This window comes from Carassius auratus, chromosome 12, assembly GCF_003368295.1.
Source record: "Carassius auratus strain Wakin chromosome 12, ASM336829v1, whole genome shotgun sequence".
Taxonomy (NCBI): domain Eukaryota; kingdom Metazoa; phylum Chordata; class Actinopteri; order Cypriniformes; family Cyprinidae; genus Carassius; species Carassius auratus.
In genome coordinates, this window is record NC_039254.1 from 16344896 (window position 1) to 16371839 (window position 26944).

At 36.0% G+C, this 26944-nt stretch overlaps 1 protein-coding gene across 4 annotated transcripts in view; it reads right to left on the reverse strand.

Annotated features, from left to right (window-relative positions):
- Nucleotides 1-26944, reverse strand: part of LOC113111978 (sodium channel protein type 4 subunit alpha A) — a 43920-nt gene that overhangs the window by 7031 nt on the left and 9945 nt on the right. The window contains exons 3-23 of one of the 4 annotated variants that reach the window (XM_026277281.1): nucleotides 24297-24600; nucleotides 24062-24180; nucleotides 23863-23952; nucleotides 22966-23094; nucleotides 21485-21576; nucleotides 20941-21195; nucleotides 20577-20640; nucleotides 20324-20465; nucleotides 20042-20242; nucleotides 19698-19856; nucleotides 15879-15999; nucleotides 15072-15310; nucleotides 14097-14270; nucleotides 13541-13897; nucleotides 6938-7309; nucleotides 4708-4834; nucleotides 4458-4612; nucleotides 4137-4310; nucleotides 3916-4038; nucleotides 1677-1955; nucleotides 1210-1263 (exon numbers count right to left, since the gene is read on the reverse strand). In XM_026277281.1, the coding sequence (XP_026133066.1) occupies nucleotides 1210-1263; nucleotides 1677-1955; nucleotides 3916-4038; nucleotides 4137-4310; nucleotides 4458-4612; nucleotides 4708-4834; nucleotides 6938-7309; nucleotides 13541-13897; nucleotides 14097-14270; nucleotides 15072-15310; nucleotides 15879-15999; nucleotides 19698-19856; nucleotides 20042-20242; nucleotides 20324-20465; nucleotides 20577-20640; nucleotides 20941-21195; nucleotides 21485-21576; nucleotides 22966-23094; nucleotides 23863-23952; nucleotides 24062-24180; nucleotides 24297-24548 (3678 nt within the window). In that variant the 5' untranslated portion in view covers nucleotides 24549-24600. The other 3 variants (XM_026277280.1, XM_026277282.1, XM_026277283.1) reach the window with 3 other exon arrangements.

Here is a 26944-nt window from a genome sequence, read left to right on the forward strand (position 1 = left end):
ACTTACACAGACCTATTTTAAAGACGATATTGTGTTTTTTTGTTCAATATTGCCAACAAAACAATTACCTATAAAGCCACATCAGAATGATTGTGCGCCAGTGAGCAACAGAGCAGTGTTTAGTTTCTGAATGAATTCACGTGAATGAATCGTGTGAACCAATGATTCAAAGGCCCATTCATAGAGAGAATGAATGAATTCCTGAATGAATCAGCTGTTTGATGAATCGAAACGAATAAATAAAGACATTCACAGACACCTGCTGGTAGATTTAATTTCTTATCATTTAATTTATAAAACAAATAAAATAAATAAAAAAACATTAAATGCATAGTTCACCAAAAATAGGTCAATTAATAAATAAGTTCTCTCATCCTTTACTCACTCTTTTGCACAACATACAAGAAGGTATTTTGAAGACTGTTGGTAACAAAGCTGTTTTGGCTACCAGTGACTTTCATTGCATGAACAAAAAATACTGAGATGTTTCTCAAATGATCTTCTTTTATGTTCCATACTTTATGTTAGGTCTTTGTAGACTAAACATTTAACACAATGATGGCTTTAAATTATCTTTTGTGGGTATTTTCACAGCCAAATTTTGTTTGTGATTAATTAGATATTTTAATCTCAGCAACCTGTTATTAATTAGATCGACTGACAGCCCTACTCCAAACAGAAATAAGTTCAATAATATTTTTTTTTTTATCTTTACCTCCACTACAGAACTCAAATCAATGGCATGACGTTTGGATATGACAACCAAGAATAATTTTATTTTACTGACTTTACTGACAACCTTTGCCACAGGGAAAGATAGATTGATTATACAAATCTATCAAATGGCATCAAAACACTTACAATATAGTGCTCAAGTTGTATGGACTAAGCATTTCTTTATCCCTTTTAACGCTCTAAGCAGTTGTATAAAAATAAGATTGTTGATTTTAATTCTTTAAAATGTTTGTTTCTATCTAAAAACAGCAGCATATAGGTTTATAAAGACATGAGAGTGAGTATAGAATGGTGGAATATTTATCAACTATTCTTTTTACCCTAACTAAGAAATGTGCTTATTAATTGGACACCACTTTGCAACATATCATAAAGTTGTGTTGACTAATAACTGTATTGTGAACCTGTAACATGCGTGCATATACTACATTATTTGTAGCAGTTGTACAGGTGGAAACACTGTCATTCACCTACCTCTCTAGAGTCCACTGCAGCGTACATGATATCCATCCAGCCTTTAAACGTAGCCTATGTGGAGAGAAGTATTTTTCTGAATATCAGCACATCATATAAAACCCATTTATTCATTATGCATTTGTGCTGAGTTACCTCTGTGTCCTCTGATGCATAAAAAGGAAAGGACAGGAAAATACATTCACTGACAGTAAATATATTAAAACTCTGACATTATTATACTCTGTATCTACATGAAATTTCTCGAATTATTTTTAGCTTAGTTTAAGAGGACGCAGTGTCTCGTTCCCTCTCAGGGAACCATGGTTACATTCGTAACCTGAGACGTTATACCCCTAAAATTCAAGATATTGGGGAAAGAATGACCCTTCTTTATCAAATATCAAATATCATCATGATATGACTGTTAATGGTTACATGCGAACCATATGTATTAGAATAAACTCTGCAAGTCATAATAAACTTACAATTTGCAGTAGAGAGAGGTAGCCGAGTCCCACGTTGTCATAGTTGACCTTCACATTGACCCAGCGTGCCTCATTGGTGTGCATCAGGGCCATACAGTCGCTCTTGTTGTTGACCACATCCATGGGGAAGCGTTCCTCTGTGGTGGTGTTTATGCAGTGGTAGAACTTTCCAGCAAACAGATTGACTCCCATAATGCTGAAGATGAGCCAGAATATCAGACACACCAGCAGCACATTGAAAATAGAGGGAATGGCACCAACCAGTGCATTCACTACCACCTGTATGGGACATAAACACAATCTGGAATTAGAGACAAATGAGTAATAGATATTTGTGCAAATACTTACTTTAGCTCAATGTTAAAGTTAACATTTAAAGGCGTAACTCAGAAATGTTAAAAACACACAGTACAAAGTTGATTTTTACATTAGGTCAAATATTCTGTCCTTTTCAATTATGAAATAAAATTGGTTCTAAAAATCATTCAAGCATTAAAGAGTTTATATTTATAACTTTGAACCTTTTTAAACTCTTGTGCTTTTCCTAATCTATCAAAGTGTTAAAATACTAAATATGAATTTATAACTTAAACTTCAAAATGTATTTTTTAAAAATAATCACATTTCCAATCATTTGGTATTTATGTGGATACATTTTACAGTCATGGCCAAAAATATCAGCACCCTTGGTAAATATGATCAAAAGAGGCTGTGAAAATTAATCTGCATTGTTGATCCTTTTGATCTTTTATTTAAAAAAAAATCACAAACATCTAAACTTCCATTGGATATTAAGAATTTAAAATGACGGGAAATATGATTATGAAATGAATGTTTTTCTCAAATACACGTTGGACAAAAGTATTGGCACCTCTAGAAATTATTTTAAGTAAAATACTTCTGAAGTATATTCCCATTCATATTCACCAGGGTAATTATAAAGATGAAATTATCCAGCCATGGCTTCCTGTTTCATAGAAATATAAATAGGAGGGAAACAAAGCCCAAATTCCCTTAATCACCCATCAAAATGATAAAAACCAAAGTATATATTTCTGATGTGAAGAAAAAGATGTGCCTATATTGTTCTAATGCACGGTTAGGAGGTCAGTTTGAGTGGCCAAAAACTCTCAAAACACCACAGCTGGAGAATTGCAGGAAATAGTTGAGTCTCGGGGTCAGAAAACCTTAAAAAAAATGGTCAAACAGTACCTACATAACCAAATGTTGTTTAGGAGTTTTTCAAGAAAAAATCTCCTAGCTCATCCAAAAACAAACTAAAGCATATTCAGTTATAAGACATGACTGGAACTTCAAATGGGACTGGCCTCTATGGTTAGATGAAACTAAAAATGAGCTTTTTAGCAGCAAACACTCAGGATGGGTTTGGTGAACACAGTGATAAAAAGTACCCCATGTTTACAATGAAATATACAGCTGTATTTTTAATGTCGTTGGTCTATATTTCTGCTGGAGGTCCGGGACATCTTGTTTAGACACATGTTATCTTTGATTCTATCAAATACCAACAGATAAAAAAAATCAAAAAGTGACTGACTCTGTTAGAAATCTTATAATGGGCCATGTTTGGATCATTCAACTGTACAATAATCCAAACACAAACCTCAAAAACAACACCGAAATGGGTCACTGAGCTCAAAACCAAGCTTCTGCTATGGCCATTCCAGTCCTCTGACCTGAACCCAACAGAAAATGAGAGGAGTGAACTGAAGAGGAGAAGCTGGGAATCTGAAGGGTCTGGAGTGATTCTGGATGAAGGAATGGTCTCTGATCTCATGTGAGGTGTTCTCTAACCTCATCAGGCATTATAGGAGAAAACCTAGATCTCTTAAATGGGCAAATGGAGGTTTCAAAAAGTATTGAATAAAATTGTGGCCAATGTGTATTAGATAAAAACATTTATTTCATAATGATATTTCTCCCCATTTTAAATTATTATTATCCAATGAAAGGTTAGATTTTTGTGAATTATTTTATGAAAGGATTAACAATACAGAATAATTTTCAAGGGTGCCGATATATTTTGCCATGACTGTATAACAAAGCATTCCTCTTCTCAACACTGCTGTCATTTCCATAAAGCCAGTCCATTTATTGACTGCTTGCTAATTTGTGTCAGCAGGTCCAAATAAATAATGCTATTTTCCACTCCAAAAAGTGAACTTCAGATCTTTATTTGAAAAACCACCCACAAATTCATAAATGAAGAGTCTCTTACCCTCATTCCTTCAAATCTTGACAGGGCTCGAAGTGGTCGAAGAGCCCTGAGTGTTCGGAGAGATTTGATTGCTCCCAGCTCAGAATATCCCAATAAATTAGCTGTTAAACTGACTAGTGACACCTGAGTAAAACAGCACATTATCAACACACAGTCTTCGGCATCTGACATGCATTTGCTTATAAGGGTGAAGCTTTGGAAAAAAGAAAAAGTGAACTCACATCCACAATGAGGAAGTCCAGCCAGCACCACGCATTAGTGAAGTAAGTCTTGAAACCATATGCCACCCACTTTAGTAACATCTCTACTATGAAAATGTATGTAAAGACTTTATCAGCATACTCCAGGATAATCTTGATCACTCTGCGGCGCTCTATGTTGATATCCTCAAAAGCCTGACAGAATAAAAGTTGATGCATCAGACAAACATTAATGGATTTATAATTTCCCTTTTCCTTAAAATGAAATTAAAATTTAGATTTAATATCACACAGATTTAATATGCAGTTTACTAAGCATAGGTTCAGTATTGACAGACAGACCAGAGCTCCACTACTAAGAAGGATCATAAAGATGATGAAGGTTTCAAAGTAGTCATGCTCAACGATGGTGAAGCATGTTCTTCGAAGGTTCCACCACTTTTTCCCCCATCCTTCTGTGATGTCTACGTTCAAAAATGTAAATCGCTTGACACAACCTAAGTAAAAATAGAGAAAAATAAATAAGATATTTCTGGCCTTGATGTGATGCCTTGAGTAATAACATTCCTAATGAAGGAAAATGCATGCACACCCTCTGTGAAACAGGACTCTGGCTCTTCAGGCTCTGGTTCTTCTTCCTCTTCAGGCTCAGGCTCAGGTTCTGGAGGCTGGTAGTCCACTGTGCTACAAACTGATGAGTCATCATCATCGAGAGCAGCCTGTGCAGAAAAAAAGACGTAAAGAAATGAGAGAGAATGAAAAACATATGTGAGGAGAACAAAACAAAAAGTGTTAAAGTAATGTTTCCTAAAATTTTGAGACTAAAGACTCACTTGTGATCATTTAATTTCTAGGAATAAGCATTAGACAAAAATCACTGATATATACTGATATAAATATACATAAATTATGATACTTTTTACATGATAACATTTTAAAGTTTATCAAAGGGGTCATATGATGTTGCTAAAAATAACATTATCTTGTGTATTTGGTGTAATGAAACATGTTTATACAGTTTAAGGTTAAACAAAACACATTATTTTCCACATACTGTACATTATCGTTTCTCCATTATGCCCCGCCTTTCTGAAACATGTTGATTTTTACAAAGCTCATAGTAATGAATAGCTAGGTGTGCTCTGATTGGCCAGCTATCCAGTGTGTTGTGATTGGCTGAATGGCTCAAGCGTATGATGAAAATGTTATTCTCCTTACCACAGTGGTTCCCAGTCCCAGAGCTCACACCCCCCTACTCTTCATATTTTGCATGTCTCTCTTAGTTAACACACCTGACTCATATAACCAGCTTGTTAGGAGAGAGCTACGTGCATAATCTGCGTTCTGATTTATTTTATCCCTGCACCGGGTTCATTGCTTCCCTACTCACTGTTTACTTCAAGTTTACTTCACTTCTGAATATTCATTCATGGATTTGTACTGCGCCGCTGCCTGCAGCACACTTTAATGCCCTTTGAATGGAACTTATACAATTGTTTCAAACTGGAATCATGGTGGAATATCCAGTGATGTCCACTTCACAGGGCACTTACGGTCGAACAGAACAAGTGTTGTACATGATAAGAGGACTGGGATTGGGAAACACTGCCTTTCTATACTGTGATGCTGTGTCTCAGTGTGACAAGGCAAAAATAATATAACCCATTATATACAAGGTATTTGTTACATCCAGTGGGGACATAAGTACTGATTATAATGACAGATACTGTGTAAAAACACAGTATCTGTCATTATAATCAGTACTTATGTCCCCACTGGATGTAACAAATACCTTGTATATAATGGGTTATATTATTTTTATGCGTTACGTTGCGTATTGCACTGCGTAAACATAAAACCATGTCTGCATTTGTGATTGGAGAAACGACAAACAACAAACACTACACTGCTTAAAACTAATGTTTAATCATCAGTGGCAAATTCTTTAAATAAGTAAACGTACTTCGTACTTACAGGCAGTGAGTCAGAAGTGCCAGACTGTCCTTGCAAAGTTGTAACTGCCCCACTTTATAGAAACAGACACCAGTAGTGTAGGCTACTCTCACAGGAGATAGTCCTCATCCTCCATAAAATGCACTGCACACATCTGAATATTTGGGTTGAATACAACAGTGTTGTAAATACAACTTAACCACTGATTTCTAGTTGTGTTCTCTTTTGGAAGGAAAACAAAGCATCTTGGCTTTCACAACCAAACACAGCATCTCCATGACATGGCGCCAGTGGCAACAACGAAAATAAAAGTTACGCCTTCTTTCTTTGCGTGAACATTTGGGCAGCGTTATGCAAATCTTCCCACATCGTGATGTAGACATGTGGGGGCGTGTTTAAATGAGGGTGTGGACAAGTCTTAACTTATATAAAGAATATCTCTCTGGATTTGAGACTTTAGACTTTGCAACTTTACAATTCTTCTTTATGCACCAAGAGCTTGAAACACTCCAAAGAGAAAGGAAAAATGTAAATAATCACATCATATGACCCCTTTAAATTTTTTTTAAAAAGTATTAAGTTTTAAAATAAAATGACAGGCCAAAATCATAATGTTAAGGCGGAAATAAAGACATTTAATGTGTTTAACATCCAATTATTTTCATTGTAACCTTTTATTTTGTTTAAAAGTTTTATCTAGCATAACTGTTCTAGCATAGATTTCTCACCATAGAATACATGGGATTTGTACCTCTAATGCTTGCTTTCTTAGTTTCTTTCTTTCTTTCTTTCTTTCGCTAATGGTAAACCACAGTACACATCATTCTAGATAATGAGGGAGGCAGAGAGAGGACAGATTGTTGTTTTACCTTTCCATCCCCCTCATCAGAAGATTCATCAGAGTCCTCATCATCTTCAACATCAGACTCACAACGAGCAATAGGTACAGTCAGTGTTGGAGGCAAACAGTTGGTCAAGCCATCTGCCATTTTCCCCTCATCCAGGTGATTAATAGCACACAGTTCTATGTCTCCTTCCCTTCCTCCTTCATTATTGTCAGGAGGTTTCTTTCCTAGAATCTGGCGCAACTTTCTGGCGATGAAGGATTTGAGCCAATCTATACCCCTGGTGATGCGACCAATGGCGATCTGAAGGTTGTTCATCTCACCATCATCATCCCCTCCAGACAGGTTATCCCCGCTGAAGGAGCTGAGCAGCAGAGCCAGGAACAGGTTCAGTACCTGAGAAGTACAGGTCAGAATTAGGTTGGCAGGTTGAACACATACAGTATAAGGAGTTTGTGTAGCTTAAGTGGCAAATGTGGCGCACTTGCCATGCTGCAAAGTTACCTATACTTTAAGCTACTCTTTAAAAAAAAGAGACCAATTAAATATATAAATTATTATTATTATTATTTTTTAAAGAAGCAGACATAAAATGCTAAGCAGGAACTAAATTAGGCCTCTCATTTACTGAAGAACTAATCCACTTGAAAAATTCTGATTATCCAATGCAACATAACATAGATTTATTAGATATGAGATTAACAGTTACAGTAACAATTTAAAATATACACATCTATCAGCTTGGTGCAAAATTTCAGTGTTTAGAACATGAAATAGCCTAGCTATGCTTACAGTGTTTATTATAATGTTTGTAAACCATTCGCATCGGCATTAGGCCTATTTCTGAATGAAATAATAAAATATGACTTTTACAAAACTTTTTTTCTCTTTAGAATTTTTTATATAAACGTAGCATATTTTAACCATGCAGCAAACCTTTTTTAATATTTTGAGAAATTACTGGAAAAATGTAAAAAATTACATTTAAACCTTGACGAACAACAAAATTTTAACCGTCAGTTAATGGTTAAGTGGTTAAAATGAACATCTCTAGAAAGGACATTGGTGAAATAGTCCAAGTGGCATTAAGGGTTCAACTGAAATTTTTACGAAGCTATGAGAATACTTTTTGTGTGCAAAGAAAACAAAAATAATGACTTTATTAAATAATTCTTCTCCTCCTCATCCCGTCTGCAGCAGTACGCCTTGTAGCCGCACTGGGTTGTACATTATAATTAACTCAAATTATATATAGGGAATTTTAATAATTAATCAGGAATATGATTCATATATATATCTCATATGACAGTTACATTAACATTTTTGAAGATGAAAAATAGGTCAATTGTATATATCAACAACTCATTACAAGGCACTGTAATTTACTCATAAATATGTCAGATTCAACATAAGTAGTTTAAGATTCAACACAGTCAGATTTTTACGATTATAAAGATATCATAAACCATAATTTTGCGAGTCAGGGATACAGAGATACAGAGTTGTTCTTAACTACATGCATATAAAGTTTGATTAAACATGCAATAAAACGGCAGATACTCCAACTTTTGATTATGGAAAACATCTTATGCACCATAAAAGGCAACACAGTAAATATGTTTAGAAATACGTTTTAAAAAGGTACCAGTGAGCTGGCTTTGCTGCTCTGTGAGTTGGGTCATAAAGTTTTATAACCTGGACAGGGGTAGAGTTACAGAATCATGACTCTTATTTGAGAACATTAAATTAGGAGAAACATTTCCAAGTTATAAATCAGAAAATCATAACCATCGCATAACTGGTTAACCCGTGACTGAGGAATTTATCATTCCAGAGTGTCGCAAATCATTTAAATCCAGCCAGGCTGGTGCCAGGCATTTAGTTTAGAGAGAGTTGGGTTTATATGCCTGAATTCAAAATCTACAAGCTTTGAGTTTGCATTGTTTTAGATTCAACAAACCGTGATTCATTAGTTCAGAACCAATGATTCACTGAACTGCTCATCCGTTACAGCCTCCATTGTGGGGAGAGAATCACGATGCATGCACTTGCTTCTGCTTTATGTAAACATGCATGCGTATGGTGCCGATGCTTACGCTGTGCGATTTAATCGAAATCATCATAAAATCAAAATTTGAGCGTGCACGATTTCTAAACCACTTTATAGCACGATTTTCTGCAGCCCCGACCTCCCGCAGTATGCTATCCGATCCAATCAGAATGCAGTGCGCAATAATGGAGCACGAGAACAGAGTAACTCCAGGTTCACACACTCTGTGATGCATATTTTTTCTGAGCCCATGTTAATGGATCAAAGCGCTAAAAGATGCAAAAGATGTGAACAGAAAAGTTTAGTAATAGAAAGGTGCCAAAATAATCAATATCTAGCACATGAGCATAGAGAGAGGTGTGAGTGCACAGGACACAGTTTGAGCAAGAGAAGACATGTTTTAAGTGTGCGCACTCTGTATCTGAGCATGTATCTGAGCACATGCATCTGGTTTTGTGACAGAGCAAAGGAATCTGTGTCTGAGCAGAGAGATTATTTTAATGTGCTTTCGCGTTTCAATAACACGCTCTCGCTGCTGCTTCTGCACCGCATACACATACTGTATACACACTGCAGACAGAGTACGTGTGAACCTGTATACTGTATTACAAATATATTTCAACACCTGAGGCACCGCTATAATGAGCTCGGTAGCACTTCATTTTACAGTCCTGTTCCTCAAGTACACACTATGTACTTATTATAGTAATTACAATAACTATGTAATAACTACAGTAGGTACTAACCCTGAACCTACCCCTAAACCTAACCCTACCCCATGTAGTTACCTTGTGTTACCAGAACTTTCTTAGATAAATACACTGTAAGTACACTATGAGTACATGTTAGTACACGTACTGTAAAATAAAGTGCAACCATGAGCTCTGTGATCAATGCATGGCAAAAAATTAAAATTATTTATTTTTTTGCCATATGTCTAGACATTTTGTCAAACCTTCACATAATGATTATTTTGAATATGTTTATTCTAGAGAGATGTTACAACTTCTTGATAAAGCTCTAATTGGTTGTCTTTGGGAAATATGTTTCAAATTCATACTGAATGCATTTATGAATGTAAAGCATGTCTGTGTGTGTAAAAATCGTGATTAAAATCGAAATCACAAAATTGGTCAAAGAAACCGTGATAGGTTTTTTTTTTGTCCAAATCCCACTGCCTATCCACAATAACGGCAAACCACTGCATACGGGATGAGGAGGAGAATAATTAATTAATTAATTAATTATGTTTTTTTTATTTTTGAGTGAACGATCCATTTAAGTCATATTATTTTAACTTGATAAATTTTTGCTCATGTCACAATATAGTGCAATATGGTTTGTAATATTACATTTTCCAGCAGCTCAGTGCTTAAATATATCTTTGATACTGTGGGTATGAATTTATCAAGGTATGTGGGGGTATTTAAAGCTCTTGGCCAAAGCAAAAATATATCGTTACCAATTCATCTTCCTTAGTCAAGTTTCTCAATGCTATATTTATCATAATAGTGTCATGTACATCAAAGCACATATTATTTGGCACTCAGTCACATCCTAGTGCAAAATGCCCAGACCATCTGACAACATATCAGCCTATTGTATGAAATACATCAAGCTTCCAGAGAAACACAGCAGTAGAAGCAGGTGCTGTGATTTTCACATTACACACCAGAGCTGTATGCCAAATGAGGCCACTGATATTTGGTTTCCCATCTTACACTCCTCTAGTCTACTTTTTCATCCAGCCCACTAAAGTTAAAGTGCAGATGCAACTCATGTCAGTACCAACACTTCATAAGATTTCACTGCTCTCCATCATGTGGTGTATTCTGCTTGTTTTACTTTAAGACCCTCTTGTTTAGCTCAGTAAAAAAAAAATGAATTTTTTTAAAAAAAATTTGGTTTTGAATTATTTTTAGGCTCGATTTGTCCAAATGACAGATTACATTTGTCAGAACTTAATCATCAGTCTTATTGTTGTGTTTACTGTATGTCTTTTGTTCCACAATTGTTCCAGGTTGTCAGTTCCACTCACTCTGCCATCACAGCTGGACCTTATTCTAATTAGTGCTCCAGCTCTCCTCACACACACCTGTCTCTTATTTTTCTCCACTTCTAATACTTCTCTCTTTCTTTGCCTCTCTGTCAGTGTGTCTTGGTTACCGTCTGTTTCACTGCTGCCCTTAAGACTTTCTTGCTCTAGTTGTGCCTAGTTTACATGCCCTGTTTGTTTATTTAATCTTGATTTTTCTTCTTTGATTTACCCAGTTCCTGTATGCAGTTCTGTTTTGGATCCCTTACCTGGTTTCTGATTTTCTGTGTTTGCTTTGGACTATTGCCTTTGCTCTTGGTCAATAAATTTAGCAAATTGCTAATCTGATCTTGGGTCCCTTTTTCATCCCAGCAACCCTAACAATGTTTTACTAAAACATGTTAGTTTGACACATCTGACCACAACAAAAGATTTTAGATTTCTTTTCTTTTGAATTTTCAATTACATGCTACTGTTTGGGGCATATACACAAAAGTTTAAGGTCAGTAAGATTTTTATTTATTTATTATTTTATTGAAGAAATGTATGACACTAAAGACATGTATAATGTTACAAATGATTTCTATTTCAAATAAATGCTGTTTCAACTTGCTATTTACAGTATCAAAGAATCCAGAAAAAAACATGATTTCTGCAAAATTATTAATCAGCACAAATTTTAAATGTAAAAAATATTTCTTGAGCAGCAAATCAGCATTTTAGAATGATTTCTGAAGGATCAGGTGAATGGAGTAATGATTAACAATGGAGTAATGATGCTTAGGATTCAGCTTTAGCTTCATAATATACATACATTTTGCAATGTTATAAATAGAAAATGGTTATTTTCAATTGTAGTAATATTTTAACAATGTTACAAATTTTACTGTATTTTTTATCAAATAAATACAGCTTTGGTGAACAAAAGAGACTTTTTAAACTCATTTAAACTCCAAACTTTTGAAAGATAATGCATGTTTAGTTGCATTATTATTTGCATTTATCATTATTTTTTGGGTCATGGCCCATGGCCCCTGAGTTACTGTATAAAGAATAGCTTCTGCTACTATGCATCTCAGCTGTCCATGTTTGTTTCTTGTGCGCCAAGACTCACTTGAGCTGAATCTTAGCACACAGCCAAGATCAAAACCGCTGTTCGCTGGCTCCAGTCATACGATGTAAATAGAAAGCAGCACTGAACATGTGGTTCTGTCGTGCATTGCATGTTTGTCCTGAAGACAAGTGCAGGAGAGCGTAACCACATGAAGAGTGTGTGAGAAAACGTATGTTAGCCATGGACCATGTTGAGTAATGATGCTTTTGTTAGCTCGCTAAAAAAGCCCATTTCCTTTTCTCACTATGTATAACATGAGAGGAAGTGTATTAAGGCAGCAGCTCCTGTACAGTATGGTAATTATGTGCACAGCACTGTTGCCAATTCTCAAATAAGCAAGCTTCAAAACAAGACCAAAACAAGGACGATATTTTTTGATAATATATTATCATCAATGTTATATATTACAGATAATTTATTACCAATAAATAATGTAACAGACACATATTTATAGCCTATTAAATACTGGTTATTTGAACCAAATATACTCTTAGTATTAGACCTACTTGTTTTTTTGTTACAGTGATAGGTAATACATTACAAAAACATTGTAAAAAATAAAAATTAGGTGACCTTATAAAGGAAAAAAAGACATCCGCAATAACGTCTACTACTATCATCACTTGGATTACAGAGTCACACAAATTATTTTTTTGTGATTTTTCTTCAATGAGGGATTGAAGAAAAATCATGTTCAAAAAGAAGGAGTGTGAGGAGGTGGCGGAATATTCGATAAATTAAGCTACAGCATTTATATTATTGCACTGGTTGGCTATTAACTGTGAGCAGACAGAGTGTCAATCAATGCATTGGAGAATACAGTGAACATGAAGCTGTTTGTCCTCAGCGGCATGTGCTCCAGTTGTATTGTAAATAATGGCATTGTCAATATTGCCTATCAATTTAAATACATGATAATAGTGAAGAGGATTGTGCAGAAACTGTATGTTTTTTTTTGTCGTTTTAAAAGAAAATGGATTGAACGCTGTAGCTTTGCAGATATTTACATGAAATAAAGTGAAATCACAACCAATCACCCCTTTAAAAGTTATGACTAATTAACACCTGGTTACCCAGAGAAATCAGACGCTAACTGCTGTGTCACCTGAATGTCAACAACAGCCGGCCTGCCATCAGCAGTGCTGAAAATCCTTTTGGTTTGGCTTGGTTGCTACGCTAAAGCTTCAGATCAGTACAGCTTCAGGGTAACAGTTATGAAGATTATCAGCTTAGCAGTGACTGCAGATGTCTTATAATAATAGTGTGGACGAAAATAGCACCATATCAGAGCTGTTCTGGACTAAGTGCTTTAGAAGTTCTAGCACAAACAATGCACTGCAAAAATTATTTTTCTTATATCTTGAATTAAGAATATTTAGATATTTACACTGGAAAACAAGACAAAATACTAGTTAAAAAATCACCTACCACAAGGTTTCCAATGACCATGACCATCATGAAGACTATCAGGCACATGCTCGCTCCCGCCACCTCCATGCAGACCCACATGGTCTCGATCCACTCTCCACACAAGATCCGAAAGACAATGAGGAAAGAGTGGAAGAAGTCGTTCATGTGCCAGCGGGGCAGCTCGCAGTCCTCAGAAATCTTACAGACGCAGTCTTTGTAGCTCTTGCCAAAAAGCTGCATGCCCACCACGGCGAAGATGAAGACGATGATGGCCAGGACAAGTGTTAGGTTCCCCAGGGCACCTACTGAGTTGCCGATGATCTTGATCAGCATGCTAAGGGTGGGCCAAGATTTAGCCAGTTTGAAGACACGTAGCTACTTCCAGCACATCCGTCAGAGAGGGGCACACACACACACACACACAGTGAGAGACACAATAGCATACAAAGTTAAACTACATACCCTTTTTGTACTAGCGTGAGGTATTTCTTAAATTCATAAATTTTTCAGAAAACATAAATCACACAAACTATGAAATAAAAAAAGGTATTGAGGGGTTGAGATTCAGACTTACCAAACGAAAGGACCTGAGAACGGACAATCCTTGAACATTGGCCAGTCCCAACTCTACCAGGCTGAGTGTGACAATGATACTGTCAAAAATGTTCCAGCCCACCTGGAAGTAGTAGTAGGGGTCCATGGCAATGAGCTTGAACACCATTTCAGCTGTGAAGATTCCTGTAAATACCTTGAAGAATACAATTTAATGTGATGTGAGATACTACTAATAACCTGAAATAATGGCAGCAAATTAAAACCTGTTAATCATGCTTTGCTGTTATTTACTATTACAGTTACTTCTGCTGATGCCAATGACTTTAATAAAATAAGAAAGCTTTTGTGTTCTGCTGTTCAGGGATATATACTTTCTAAGGCAAGCCCGAAAAAGCAAGAAGGCCATTTCTTACTGTTAACACATTAACGAAGAAGAAATAACAATGAGCAGCAACAGAGTACAGTATTTAGAAATCTTTGTCAACATTAATTATTTAATATGCAACAGTTTATTGTTAGTTCATATTAGTTCAGATCCATGACAAAATATTTGATTTCAATAATGTATTAGTGAATGTTGAAATTAACATTTACTGTTAATACTGTACTTGCTTTAGAGGTATTTTCATGAATTAATGTTAATGTTATTAAATGGAACCTTTTATTATATAACGTTATATATTTTATTATATTTTATTAAAAAGTCTTTAAAATAAGTGTAAACAAATTGTAAAAAAAAAAGTTTATAGTAATAAACAAACCTGCAGTTTAATGTTTGCATTTCTTTCCCTTACTGTACTGAAAATGAACCGAACCGTGCCATTAAAACCGAGGTACGTACCGAACCGTGTTTTTTGCGTACCGTTACCCCCCTTATATATATATATATATATATATATATATATATATATATATATATATATATATATATATATATATAAAACATTTTAGAGTTATTTGTCAATAATACATAAGTATTGAGACTAATACTAACCAAGTTTCCCACTGAGAGAACATGTTCAAAATCCGGACTCATGGGGTAGTGCTCCATGGCCATGAAAAGTGTGTTGAGCACAATGCAGATGGTGATACCTAAATCCACAAATGGGTCCATCACTACAAAATGAACCCATTTCTTAAATATGATCCAGGGAGTGCAGCAGTCCCATTTTAAGAAAATATCAGCGAACTTATACCAGCCAGGGGGACAAGGCCTCTGAGAATCTTCCAACACTATGGAGACAAAGAGAGATTGAAAACACTATTTGAACAGTTTTTATTTAGGGCAAGTAGTGAATGAACACCAACAGAGTGACAGAAACAAGTTCTGCCAGTCTAAAGTCAACCCATGACTCTGAAATAGTCCAAAGATTAGCACCACTCAGATAAAGTTAACAGGTTTTTCTCCACACACCATGTGTCTGACCTTTGCTTAGGATAAATCTCTATCTTCAGATGCTCTCAAACTGTTCTGTCACCCCATAGCAAAGTAATATATAAATAAATAAACTTCAGGGACATAAAAAAAAGTGCATTTACATTCCTGCTACTGGGACTTCACAAGAAATAGCTGAGGGTTTTCAGCATGTCTTTGATCGTGTCATTGTAATAAATGTACTGCATTTTAACTTTTATATGCAAAAAATTTGGTGTGTAAAATCTTGAAGTCCAGACATTCTGAAACATCTGAAGAATCATAATAAATGGAAAAACTCAACATGCTCCTCAGTGACAAAGCAACTTAATAAGGTATTTAAATTTGCAGTTAATCGAGCCTCAATGAGTTTCTACAAGCTAGTACCCTCCATCGTTGCAGTGAGAACACTGATAGCACTAGCTGTTCTCTTGGAGAGTTTGGGCTGGTCCAGGTACTGCATGCTGTGTTTGGAGTTCAAGGACCTGTGGTCTTCTTCAGCTGATAACTGGAGGATAAATGTAAATAAACAGTACAGATGTCATCACACTGGCAAAACATACTAGTACTAGTAATATTATCTGGAGTGAAGCAATTGTACAAGTTCTAAATGACTAGAAAAGAGACTTCTATTTACCATTCAGTTATAACAATAAGTTCATACTGAATCTAGACACACACAAGTAGGCATGCATCAAACTCAAATTCTGTGGTATCCATTAAAAGGTCATTATAATCATGAGATCATCAACATTCTGTCAAGTGTCTTTGACTGGTTATGTATTAAAAAAATACTAATCAGTATCAAAAAATAAAAAAATACTGAAAATTGTACTTTCGTTAAAGTACAGATACTATGTAAAAAAAACTGTACTCATCTGAAACTCCATGTACCTATCCCAAAAATGTAAGTGAAAGTATAGTGAAAAAATAGTGCTTTTTACATGAATAATTAAGAGTAATCATGAACTGTGTTTACACATGACTCAAGTTCATCCATAAAAATACTATTTTTATTATTAAAACACTGTATCATATGACATTTTTACCATGTTTAAATGAAATTGTTACAGAGTAAAAAGTATTATTTTTGTAAAAAGTACAAATATTCGGTTTTAACTAGGGCTGCCCCCTAATAGTCAACTAACTGTTAGTCAACCAGAAGAGGATTGGTCAACCAAAATTGTATTAGTCGCAGAAAAAAAATCCACATTGGTGAAGTAATGCAGATTGTTAATGGCTGGTCTTTGTGGCAATACAGTACAGCGGGCAGGACATGCAAATGCTTGCCTATAATTCATCGACCTTAAATATGAATTATCATCTGAAATATGTTAGAAGCAGCAACTTTACATGGCTGCTCAATCTAATGTTAACCTAGAAAAATTTGCGCTAATCAAGTGTGTGGAAGCGCTCACTGCAGGACAGATTGAGGAGCTGGTTTGCTCACTTGCTCTTAAAATACTCCCTCATTTTTGACCATACAGATAAAAGTAACATATCTTTTAAATCTGTAAAGACTCTTCATATATTTGTGTGCAATAACAACAAACAATAACAACAAAACATGGTCCTTTTGTAAATCAATGAAAGAAACAGGATGTGCTTTCTGCTGTCTTGGTCTATGTAAACTTGTATACTCAGAAACTCAGAGTATAGCCTACGTGCCTTACAGATATAAAAACATAGGCTATAGAGAGTGAAATGTCTACTTTCAAGTAAACCAGTTCATATAGAAGACGAATATTCTCAGATTATGTCATACGTATGAAATATGCATACAGGCACGTCCACTGTGATGGTGAGTCAGCGTCGCCGACTTCATCTCTTAAAGTGAAAGCTAAGAAAGCACTTGTTTATCAATTAATTATTCAAATGTTAATGCAGACTCCTTACTGTTTTTCCATTACACATTCATAATCATTACTTTTGCCAGTGCACTGTGTCAAGCTTATTAGGCAATGTAAAGGCAATTACTAACGCTGGCTATACAGGATGGCTGCCTCCGTGACGTGCTCTGCAGTTGTTTTTGTGTTTTTGTTAGTTTGTCCTGTCTTTAGTTATATTCCTCCAATCAGTTTCATCCGGGATGAATTGCTGGACATTCGGCAGCACACATCTCCCGATATATTACAGTTTTTCGACTATTCTGATGTTTTGCTAGACATTCTCATTGGTGGAGCAGCTGCGCTGATCACACACTTCAGGAGGATGCGAAGATGGTGAAAAAGAGCTGGCGCGCTCATGAGACTCAGAAAATGCAGATTTCGAACACCGTTGCCTAGCATCAATCTGTCAAATCTCCACTCTCTATCCAACAAAACGGACAAACTCCTTCTGCTCTCCCGGACAAATAAGGATTTCTCACAAACTGTTAGTCTGTGTTTCACTGAAACTTGGCTAAACCACACCATTCCATACAGCCCGCTCCATCTGCTGGGCTTTCAGCTGTTCAGAGTGGACCGCGGAGCAGAATCAACAGGGAAATCGCACGGCGGCGAGACATGCTTTAACATCTAAGGTGGAGTACAGATGTAACAGTGTTAAATACAATGTGCTGTTCAGATCTAGAAACTCTATTCATTAACTGCAATGTATTCTATTCGTTCATTATGGTGAGTGTTGAGCGCACGTAAGCCTGGCTTTACAGAAACTCGCTGATAAGATCACAGAGACAGAACAACAACACCCGGACTCTGTTTTAATCAATCTCGGGGACTTTAATAAAGCACATCTCTCCCGTGAACTGCCAAAATACAGACAGCACATCACATGTCCGACCAGAGACAGTAATATATTGGATCACTGTTCCACCACAATAAAGGATGCATATCACTCTGTTCCACGAGCAGCTTACAGGAAGGCGGACAATGTCTTGTATAAACAGGCTAAATAAACACTGGAAAAGGAGATCAAAGTGGCAAAGAGGAATTATTCTGGAAAAAAAAGGACTCAGTTCACGTCCAACGACTCAGCATCAGTCTGGAAAAGTCTGAAAGAGATCACCAACTACAAGACACCACCCCCCAGCACTGTGGAGAATCAACGACTGGCAGACGATCTGAACAAGATTTACTGCAGGTTTGAAAGAAGAACCCCCATCACCTGCCCTGATCGCCTCTCTACACAACCGTTCACATCATTCACAACTCTTGCAACCCATCCTGAACACCTCTCCAAACAACCGCTCTCCATTTACACCTCCTGCATCCCCCCTCTCCCCCACACCTGCAATACAGATAAGCGATGATGCGGTGCGCCAGGTCTTCCGGAAGCAGAAAAGGAAAAAAGCACCAGGCCCAGATTGTTTACACCAGCCTGTCTGAAATCCTGTGCTGACTAGCTGGCCTCCATCTTCACACAGATCTTTAACAGATCACTGGAGCTGTGTGAAGTCCCTTAATGCTTCAGACGCTCCAAAGCTTCTAAATCTGACCTCAGAAGACTACAGAGGGTAGTCCGGACTGCTGAGCGAATCATCGGTACAACCCTCCCTTCTATTCAAGAACTGTACTTATCCAGAGTGAGCAAAGGGACACATCCAGCACACTCCCTCTTTGAACTGTTGCCATCTGGTCGACGCTACAGAGCACTGAGCACCAGCACGTCCAGACACAGGAACAGTTTCTTCCCTCAGGCAATCCATCTTATGAACAGCTGATAATAACTGTGGAACACACTACACTATTTATATTTATATACACGTGCACTTATTTATCTAGCACACATACTTAGTCTACACTTAAATTTTGCACATAATATACCTGTACATACATAACTGCTTATTGTAATATACCTGCCATACAATTGTCAGTGTGTATATTGTCATTCCTTACCTACTTATTTGTATTTGTATGTTTTATTTTAGTTTTTTGTTCTGTCGCTGTCATTCTGTTGTACTGTATAGTTTCTGTCACGAAAAAAAAAAATACCTTGTAAAACATACCTGGCAATAAAACTCATTCTAAAGGAGCATTATCATGATTTAATTGGTTTTTTAAGAAAAAATGTGCGATTGGTCAACTAATGCTTCAAATGAACAACTACAAGTCACAAGGGAAATCTTTAGTCGGGGCAGCCCTAGTTTTAACAGAACTGAATTAAAGATTCACAACAACATAGTAGTGAAGTACTATTATTCAAATTCTTTGAACCTCTGACTCTAAAAAATAATGTTAAATACTCCTGATGTCAAAATTATATTACCTCTTTGTTAGAGGAGGCTCTGTTGACAATGAGGCGAGGCAATATTCGTCCGTTACAGTCATTTATAACATCATCACCACCAAGACTGTGCAGGGAACCTGTCCTGTTTGACCCTTGACTTTGTGTCACCAGGCTGGCTAAAGATGCTTTACTGCCTGCCTGTAACTTAAATAAACCACAATATATCAACAAATTAGTGTAATGCAGCAATGTAAATCAATTAAGAGTAAGTGTTTGGGGGTTTTGATATGCATAACATTATCAAAATTGCATTTTGAATCTGAGGTAGCATTAGTCTTAATTTAACTATATTTTAAAGTGAAATCATATGGTAGTCACCTGACCTCTTGCTCTTGGTTCTTGAGTTGCTCAAGTAATCTTTGAAACTCCTCTTCTTTCTCACGAGCTTCAGCCATGGTGGCTTCGTTTTGTTCATCGTATGCCATAGCAACCACAGCCAAAATCAGGTTGATGAGGTAGAAAGAGCCCAGGAATATGACCACAACAAAGAAGATCATGTAGGTTTTCCCAGCGGCACGAAGGGTCTAAACAAGACAGAAATGGAATTTAATTTGCATATGATATTCCTTATGATAAACAGACAGTAAAACAACAAGTTAACAGACCAACTGGAAGAGATTCTCCCAATAGTCTTGAGTCATGAGTCTGAAGAGGGCGAGAAATGCCCAGCCAAAGTTGTCATAGCTGGTGTAGCCATAGTTTGGGTTTCGTCCAGCCTTCATACATGTGTAACCTTCTGGGCACCTCCTTTGAAAACAACAGACAAAAAAAAAATGAATCTTTATCTTTTCATACATTAATCTTTGTTGCGTTTATGGTGTATTACAAAGCTGTTGGAAATAACTTGAATGAACTTACCCAGCATCAGAGCTGTTACCACATATCAAAGCATCTAAACTTCCTTCCAGAAAGTATTGGTTTTCTGCAAAGTATAATAAGAAAGTTTATAGCAGGCAATATATTAATCATTCTATTATTTTTTTTCCCAAAGGAAATTGTAATTTTTTTTATCACATGCATTAATACATTTGTGTCTAATATTTAAAATTCAAACCTCACAATAAAAAAGAAAATGTATGCCAATACCATTCAAACATTTTTCACCTTTACAAAATAATGTTATTATTATCTTGCAATTACAAGTAGTACTTGTTGTTCTAACTATGTGATGACATAATTGAGTAAATATTGGAAATATTTAATAACCTTGACCTGACTTCACCTTCATTTTCTATGTATGCTTTGAAATCGAAAGTATCTGTGACATTGAGGGTGGTGTCATTGACCATGGTGGAGTTGTAATCATCAAACATGGTGCTGTTGGGAATGGGCCAACGGATGCACTTGTGGCGTAGATTTCCCATGAACAGCTGCAGGCCAATGAGGGCAAATACAGCCAGTGCAAAAAGAGTCAAAACCATGACATCTACCATCTTCTTGACAGACTGAATCAAAGCCCCGACAATGGTTTTCAAACCTGAGCAGAAAGTTCAAGATGAAACCTTTTTGAAATTATTTTTTGAAAAATACGGAGAGTGGAAAATACGCAAGAGAGAAACAAACCATTTTCTTTACACAGTAGAAAATTAATTAATTAATTAATTAATAATACAATGCAAAGGTGTCATTATTAAATTCTAGAAATAAACATTTACATACAAAGACATACAAGAAAACAAAAACATATTGAAAACATTTGCTTTGGGTGGTTTTCCAATTTTTGAACTGTTGCATTACATACACTGTTTAACACAATTATTACATACCAGGAATAACTGTGATGGTTTTGAGAGCTCGAAGCACACGAAATGTCCTCAGTGCTGACACATTACCAAGGTCTACAAACTCTGTGACGTACCTGAAAACAATCAAACTACAAATCAATTTGTGAAATGGTCAGAACAGATCAGCATAAGCAAAATATGCTTGGAATACAGAAAACAATTCATCCTATTTCATTATAAATCTATAGAAAATAAGGATCAGCAAACTCCTCAGATTCTGAAATGGTGTGTTCCATGGTATAAAGAAAATTGTACTGGTTCACAGTTATAAAATTTAATTTTTTAAAGTCAGCTGTTCCTGGCAGTGGAAAAAAGATTGGTTTTAATATATGTTATATTTAGATCCGACGACCACTGGCCAAATGGCAGCATTAGATGACAGTTATTGAGAAGGTGTCTGAATGATACTAAGCATGCAGGGTGTCACAATCACCATAGTCTCGCATAGCCACCTTCAGACTGAAGGTCTAGAATTCATGGCAGCTTTAACACAATTGTAAACACAGTGGCTTTCTTCTTTCGTAAAGGGGTTTGGCACCACGTGATCTTTGTTTCCAGGAGGAAGGTTAAAGAATGCGACACACACGTCTCGTGGAAATCCTGTAGAATTCAACCAATCCAATGACGACTTCAAAACTCCTGAAGTGTTTCCACTTTTGTGTCCCATATGCATCAGATGAAAGACAAATCAGGACAACCCACAGCAGCATTTAGTTTCTTAATCCACGTTTTGACCGAATTTGGTGAACCATTTGGTGCATTGAACCGTTGAAAGTGGTGCTGCAGAGACCGATCGGTGTATGATATCAAAGTACTCCGAGACCGATTCAAAAGCAGAAGGAGCTGTCTGCTCTCTAAGCTCTTGTGTTTCTTTGCTGTCACACACCGATTGGTCTGATGGTGATGACCCGCTTCAAGTCGAACAAGCCTAATGATTGAATGAACCATTCATAAAGAACCGTTTCCTTCACTCCTGAATGAATCAGCCTTTTGAACGAATCAAATGAATGAATAAATGACTCGATGACTTAATCATTAAAATATTTACCACCACCTACTGGGAGTTTTAGTTTATTATTTAGAGTATCATATCATTAAATAAATAATTTCATATTTTCTTAGTAATAATAATAAAATTAAGAAAATAAATTATTAAAGTTATAGTTCACCCAACCAAAAATGTCAATTCTGTCATCATTTACTCACATGGTCCAAAAGAGTAGGCTATATGTCATAAATTTTATCAAACAAAATATTTCTTGCTGAACCTACTTTTTGTAATGCCTGTTTGATGCTTTACACAACAATGACTTTAAATTATATTTTGGGAGTAATTTCTCCAAATTTGATGTGCAATTAATCTGATTAATTAATCACCACATCATGTAATTAATTAGATTTTAAAAATGTAATCGCTTACCAGCCCTAATATTTATATACACTGTATGAATTGAAATACTCACGCCATGCTGATCACCATGAAATCAAGCCAGTTCCATGGATCACGGAGGAATGTGAAAGGTCCGATGCAGAAGCCTCGGGACAAAACTTTGATTGTTGCTTCAAAGGTATATATACCAGTAAACACATACCTACAATAATAAATAAATGTATATATATAAATCAACATTTCTCATGAATAAATTATCATAAAGTTGCTGCAGAGCCACAATTATACTGTGCTAGTATTAATATTAAACACACAGTACAAATCAGTTTTAAATGACAAGTATAATTTTTTTCTGTTACTTATACGGGATACATTTAAAATACAAACACAAATACAAAATAAACCAACACAGCAATGTGTAATTATTTCCTATAGATATTTTACATTTAGTAGCAGCTACAGTATTTGCAGTATTTACTACATGTAAATACATTATAAAACAGTTTGCAAATTATATTTTTTATTTAAATCATTAAATGGACGCCACCCTATTGGGACAATAAAGACCTCCCTACACCTATCCTAAGCAAAGCTGATACTTTATTTTAACTTTTCGATTATTTTCTTTTTCTTTTTTTTCAATTAAAAATATATGCCTTTCCAATGTGATATGAGATTTAAAAAGGGAGAAAAAAAGTTTGGTTGATTCAAACTCAAGTCGATTGCATCAAAAAGATCAACACAAGCTGTTGTTTGACTGTCCTCATTTTTAGTGTTGACTTTCCCAACCACACATTGGTAACTTCTGACAACAAGGTGGGCTGTTTTCTCTTAGTATATACAGACACTCCGTTTACTTTTTTAATTACTCGCTAACCTTTCATCTCTCCAAAATTATTCCAGACTTCTACTAGTACTCAACAGATCAGTTCTGCTGAAAATGTGTGAGTTCACACAAGGCAGTTCTTACTCTACAGTTTTACTCCAGGCTGGAGGGTTACTCATTGTCATGAACACGCAGTTGGACAGGATGGTGATCATGATGAACATACTAAAATATTTGAAGAACAGTCAAGGTAAATATGGCAAATAAGTAATGACACACTACTTTATAAATCATTATAAATCATTACAAAAATGTATTTAAATGATGAGAATGAAAAGGATATGAATGTATAAGAATTTTGATGGCTCCTCTTCTGACAAGGCTAAAAGGACTGATACAAAACAGCGCTGGTTCAGCAGTGAACCTGAAGATTGTGTTTCCCTTTGTAATGACAATAAAAGTCTGCAAATGAGAAAGAGGTTAACACATAGGTTTAAGAACACTTATGGACACCAGATGAACAGAAGTTTAGTTTTAAATAAAGAGCACCACTTAATATTTATGGGTGTGAGAATGACCTTCTGTGTTTTATAGAAGGGGTCTATGTCCTCCAGAGGAGTGTTGAGGAAATTCTCAGGTGGGTCACCATAGATCATTGGCAGGCACTTTCCTGCCTCTAAATCACTGCTCGGAGCCTGTGGTTCCTCCTCAACCCCCTCTACATCCTCCCTGGTGCTCCTCTCCTGGATGAGCCTGTCGATTTCCACCAGTGACTCTGGGGTGAATCTGTGGAAGACTCTGTTGCCTTTGGGTGGGAGCAGGCTTGCCATTTTGGCATCGCGAAGAGATACCACCTCAATGGGGAATCTCTACACAAAGCTCCTGATAGACAGGAAAAATATCTTTGAAATTATGGCAAATGTTATTATGGAGCTTATCAATTGACAGGTCTAAAAGTAATGCAATTTCAATTCTCTGTATGTATGTATGTACTGTACATGTGGAAGAATTGACAGTAAAGCAGACTTGACTTTACTTGACAATATAAATCATATATGCATGAAACATTTCACACAAAATATACAAAATATTATTTATTTTGGTATGAAGAAATAAATGGCAGAAAATGGTTCAAGAATGGTTTAGGAAACACATTTCTGGACTACTGATCGCACCGAATTCATAAATGTATATATTTATTTTTGTCTTTTATTCAGAATGGGATCAAGACATTATACAGTTTAGACATGATTAACCCTGTAAAGCCTAATTTATGCTATAAGTCTATATGTATGTATATATATATATATATATATATATATATATATATATATATATATATATATATATATATATATATATATATATATATATATATATATATATATATAATTTTATGGCAAATATGGTACGATGTAGAGAGAGATATGAGAGTATGGAGCCCATACTCAACAGCTTCATTTTATTCTTAATTTTATTCAGAGGCCCAAACTGAGCAAAATATGCCATTTGGTGCAGTTGCTGATATTTATATGGTCAAAACATTTAATTAAATTCTGAAAGCTTGTAAATTAAATAAGAGTATAGCAGACTACTAACATATATATACAATATATACATATATATTATTAAGATTATTAAAGACAATTTGAATATTTAGTTATACTGTATGTAGTTGCTTCAGTCCAGTAAATGTTGATCTTGAAATATTAGCCTACTATAAATATGATTTTTCTTAAGTTTACTTAAAGATTTTCGAAAATAAATATTGTGTGTGTATATATAAGTCTGTGGACTGCCAGGAAAGGCCACATTGCAAGCTGACTTTGAAGATGTTCACTTGGCAGACTACTACATCCCGTAAGACATGAACTACTACCAGCTGAACCTCCAGTCTGCAACACCCTACCTGTAAAATCCCATTCTTAAAGGTGCCATGTGTAAAAATTGAGGTAAAAATATCCCAAAAATGACCTACACGCATCAAAAGAATGAGAAGAAATAAGGGCGATGATGTCATAAAAAAAATGTCAAGTTATAGTGCTGCAGAGATATCACCCTTAATAAGCATTAGCATTACTAGCCACCAGTTTCGGCCATGGGAGGCGGTATCCGGGCAACATAACCACAGGCCAACCTGTAATACATGAATAACTTGCACGGCTTGTGGGCATAGATTAACCTGATGTCAATCTTGTGGAAAGTACAGCCCACTACTTCATTTCAGTTCAGGGAAGAGAGCAGAAGGATGACCGAAGCCCTTGGCAAGAGACCACCACCCGCTACAGGGAAACAACCACGCTCGGAATCACAAATCAAATCCGATAAGAAAAGGAGCCGAACCAGAGTAAACATCGGCACTGCTTTCCATCACTGGAGTCAACTGATGGACCTGAAAGAAATGAGGTTCGACTCCGAACTTGCAACATTTCTTTTGGATTGGTAAGTTAGATGCTTTTAGTATTTCGCTAGAAGTTTGTTTTATATGTTTGTGTATTTTTTTCGGGAAGTTATAACATAGAAATGTATCGAAGGCTGTTCGATAAACGTGCTTATGTTAGCGATGGCTAACCGTAGCTGCGTTTGATAATTAGCTAGCTATAACTTACCCATTTTTTTATATCATAACTAACCTGCTCTGTCTAGTCTGTTGGTCTCCGTGTCCTCTTTGCTTCGTGGTGTTTCTGTGCGTGAGAAAATTGATGTGTGGCATGAAAGCGTGTGAAAAGAGTCAATTGTGTGTGTCTCACGGTGAATGCTTGAGAGTTGGCAGCTCTGGTTACGTTGGTTGGCGCTAGCCTTGATCAGCTGTCTGATGTTTACCAATGATGTTGACAGAATGCTGTCTGTCAAATTAATTTAATTCAAATAATGTGTATATACAACTCAAAATGTAATATGAACAAAACGAATAGGAACATATTGACTGGTAAAGGTGAAGGGGAGTAGCTTGAAGATGTCATGTTTCAATATCACTTGACATCACCCAACGTTCCTCTGGAGGCAAAACGTCCTCTTAGGCTTCGGCTATGGCTGTAGTGTTGTTGTGAAGGTAGGGGCGGAGCATAGAGACTATGCCATTTCTCGTTTGTTACTCTAGAGTAGACCAATTCACTTTATTGAGGCATACTGCCCCCATCTTGTATGGAATGTGGAGTATGACTTGATTTTTTTGCCAGACATGACAGATGGCACCTTTAAGACACGGGGCAGCCCAAATAAATGT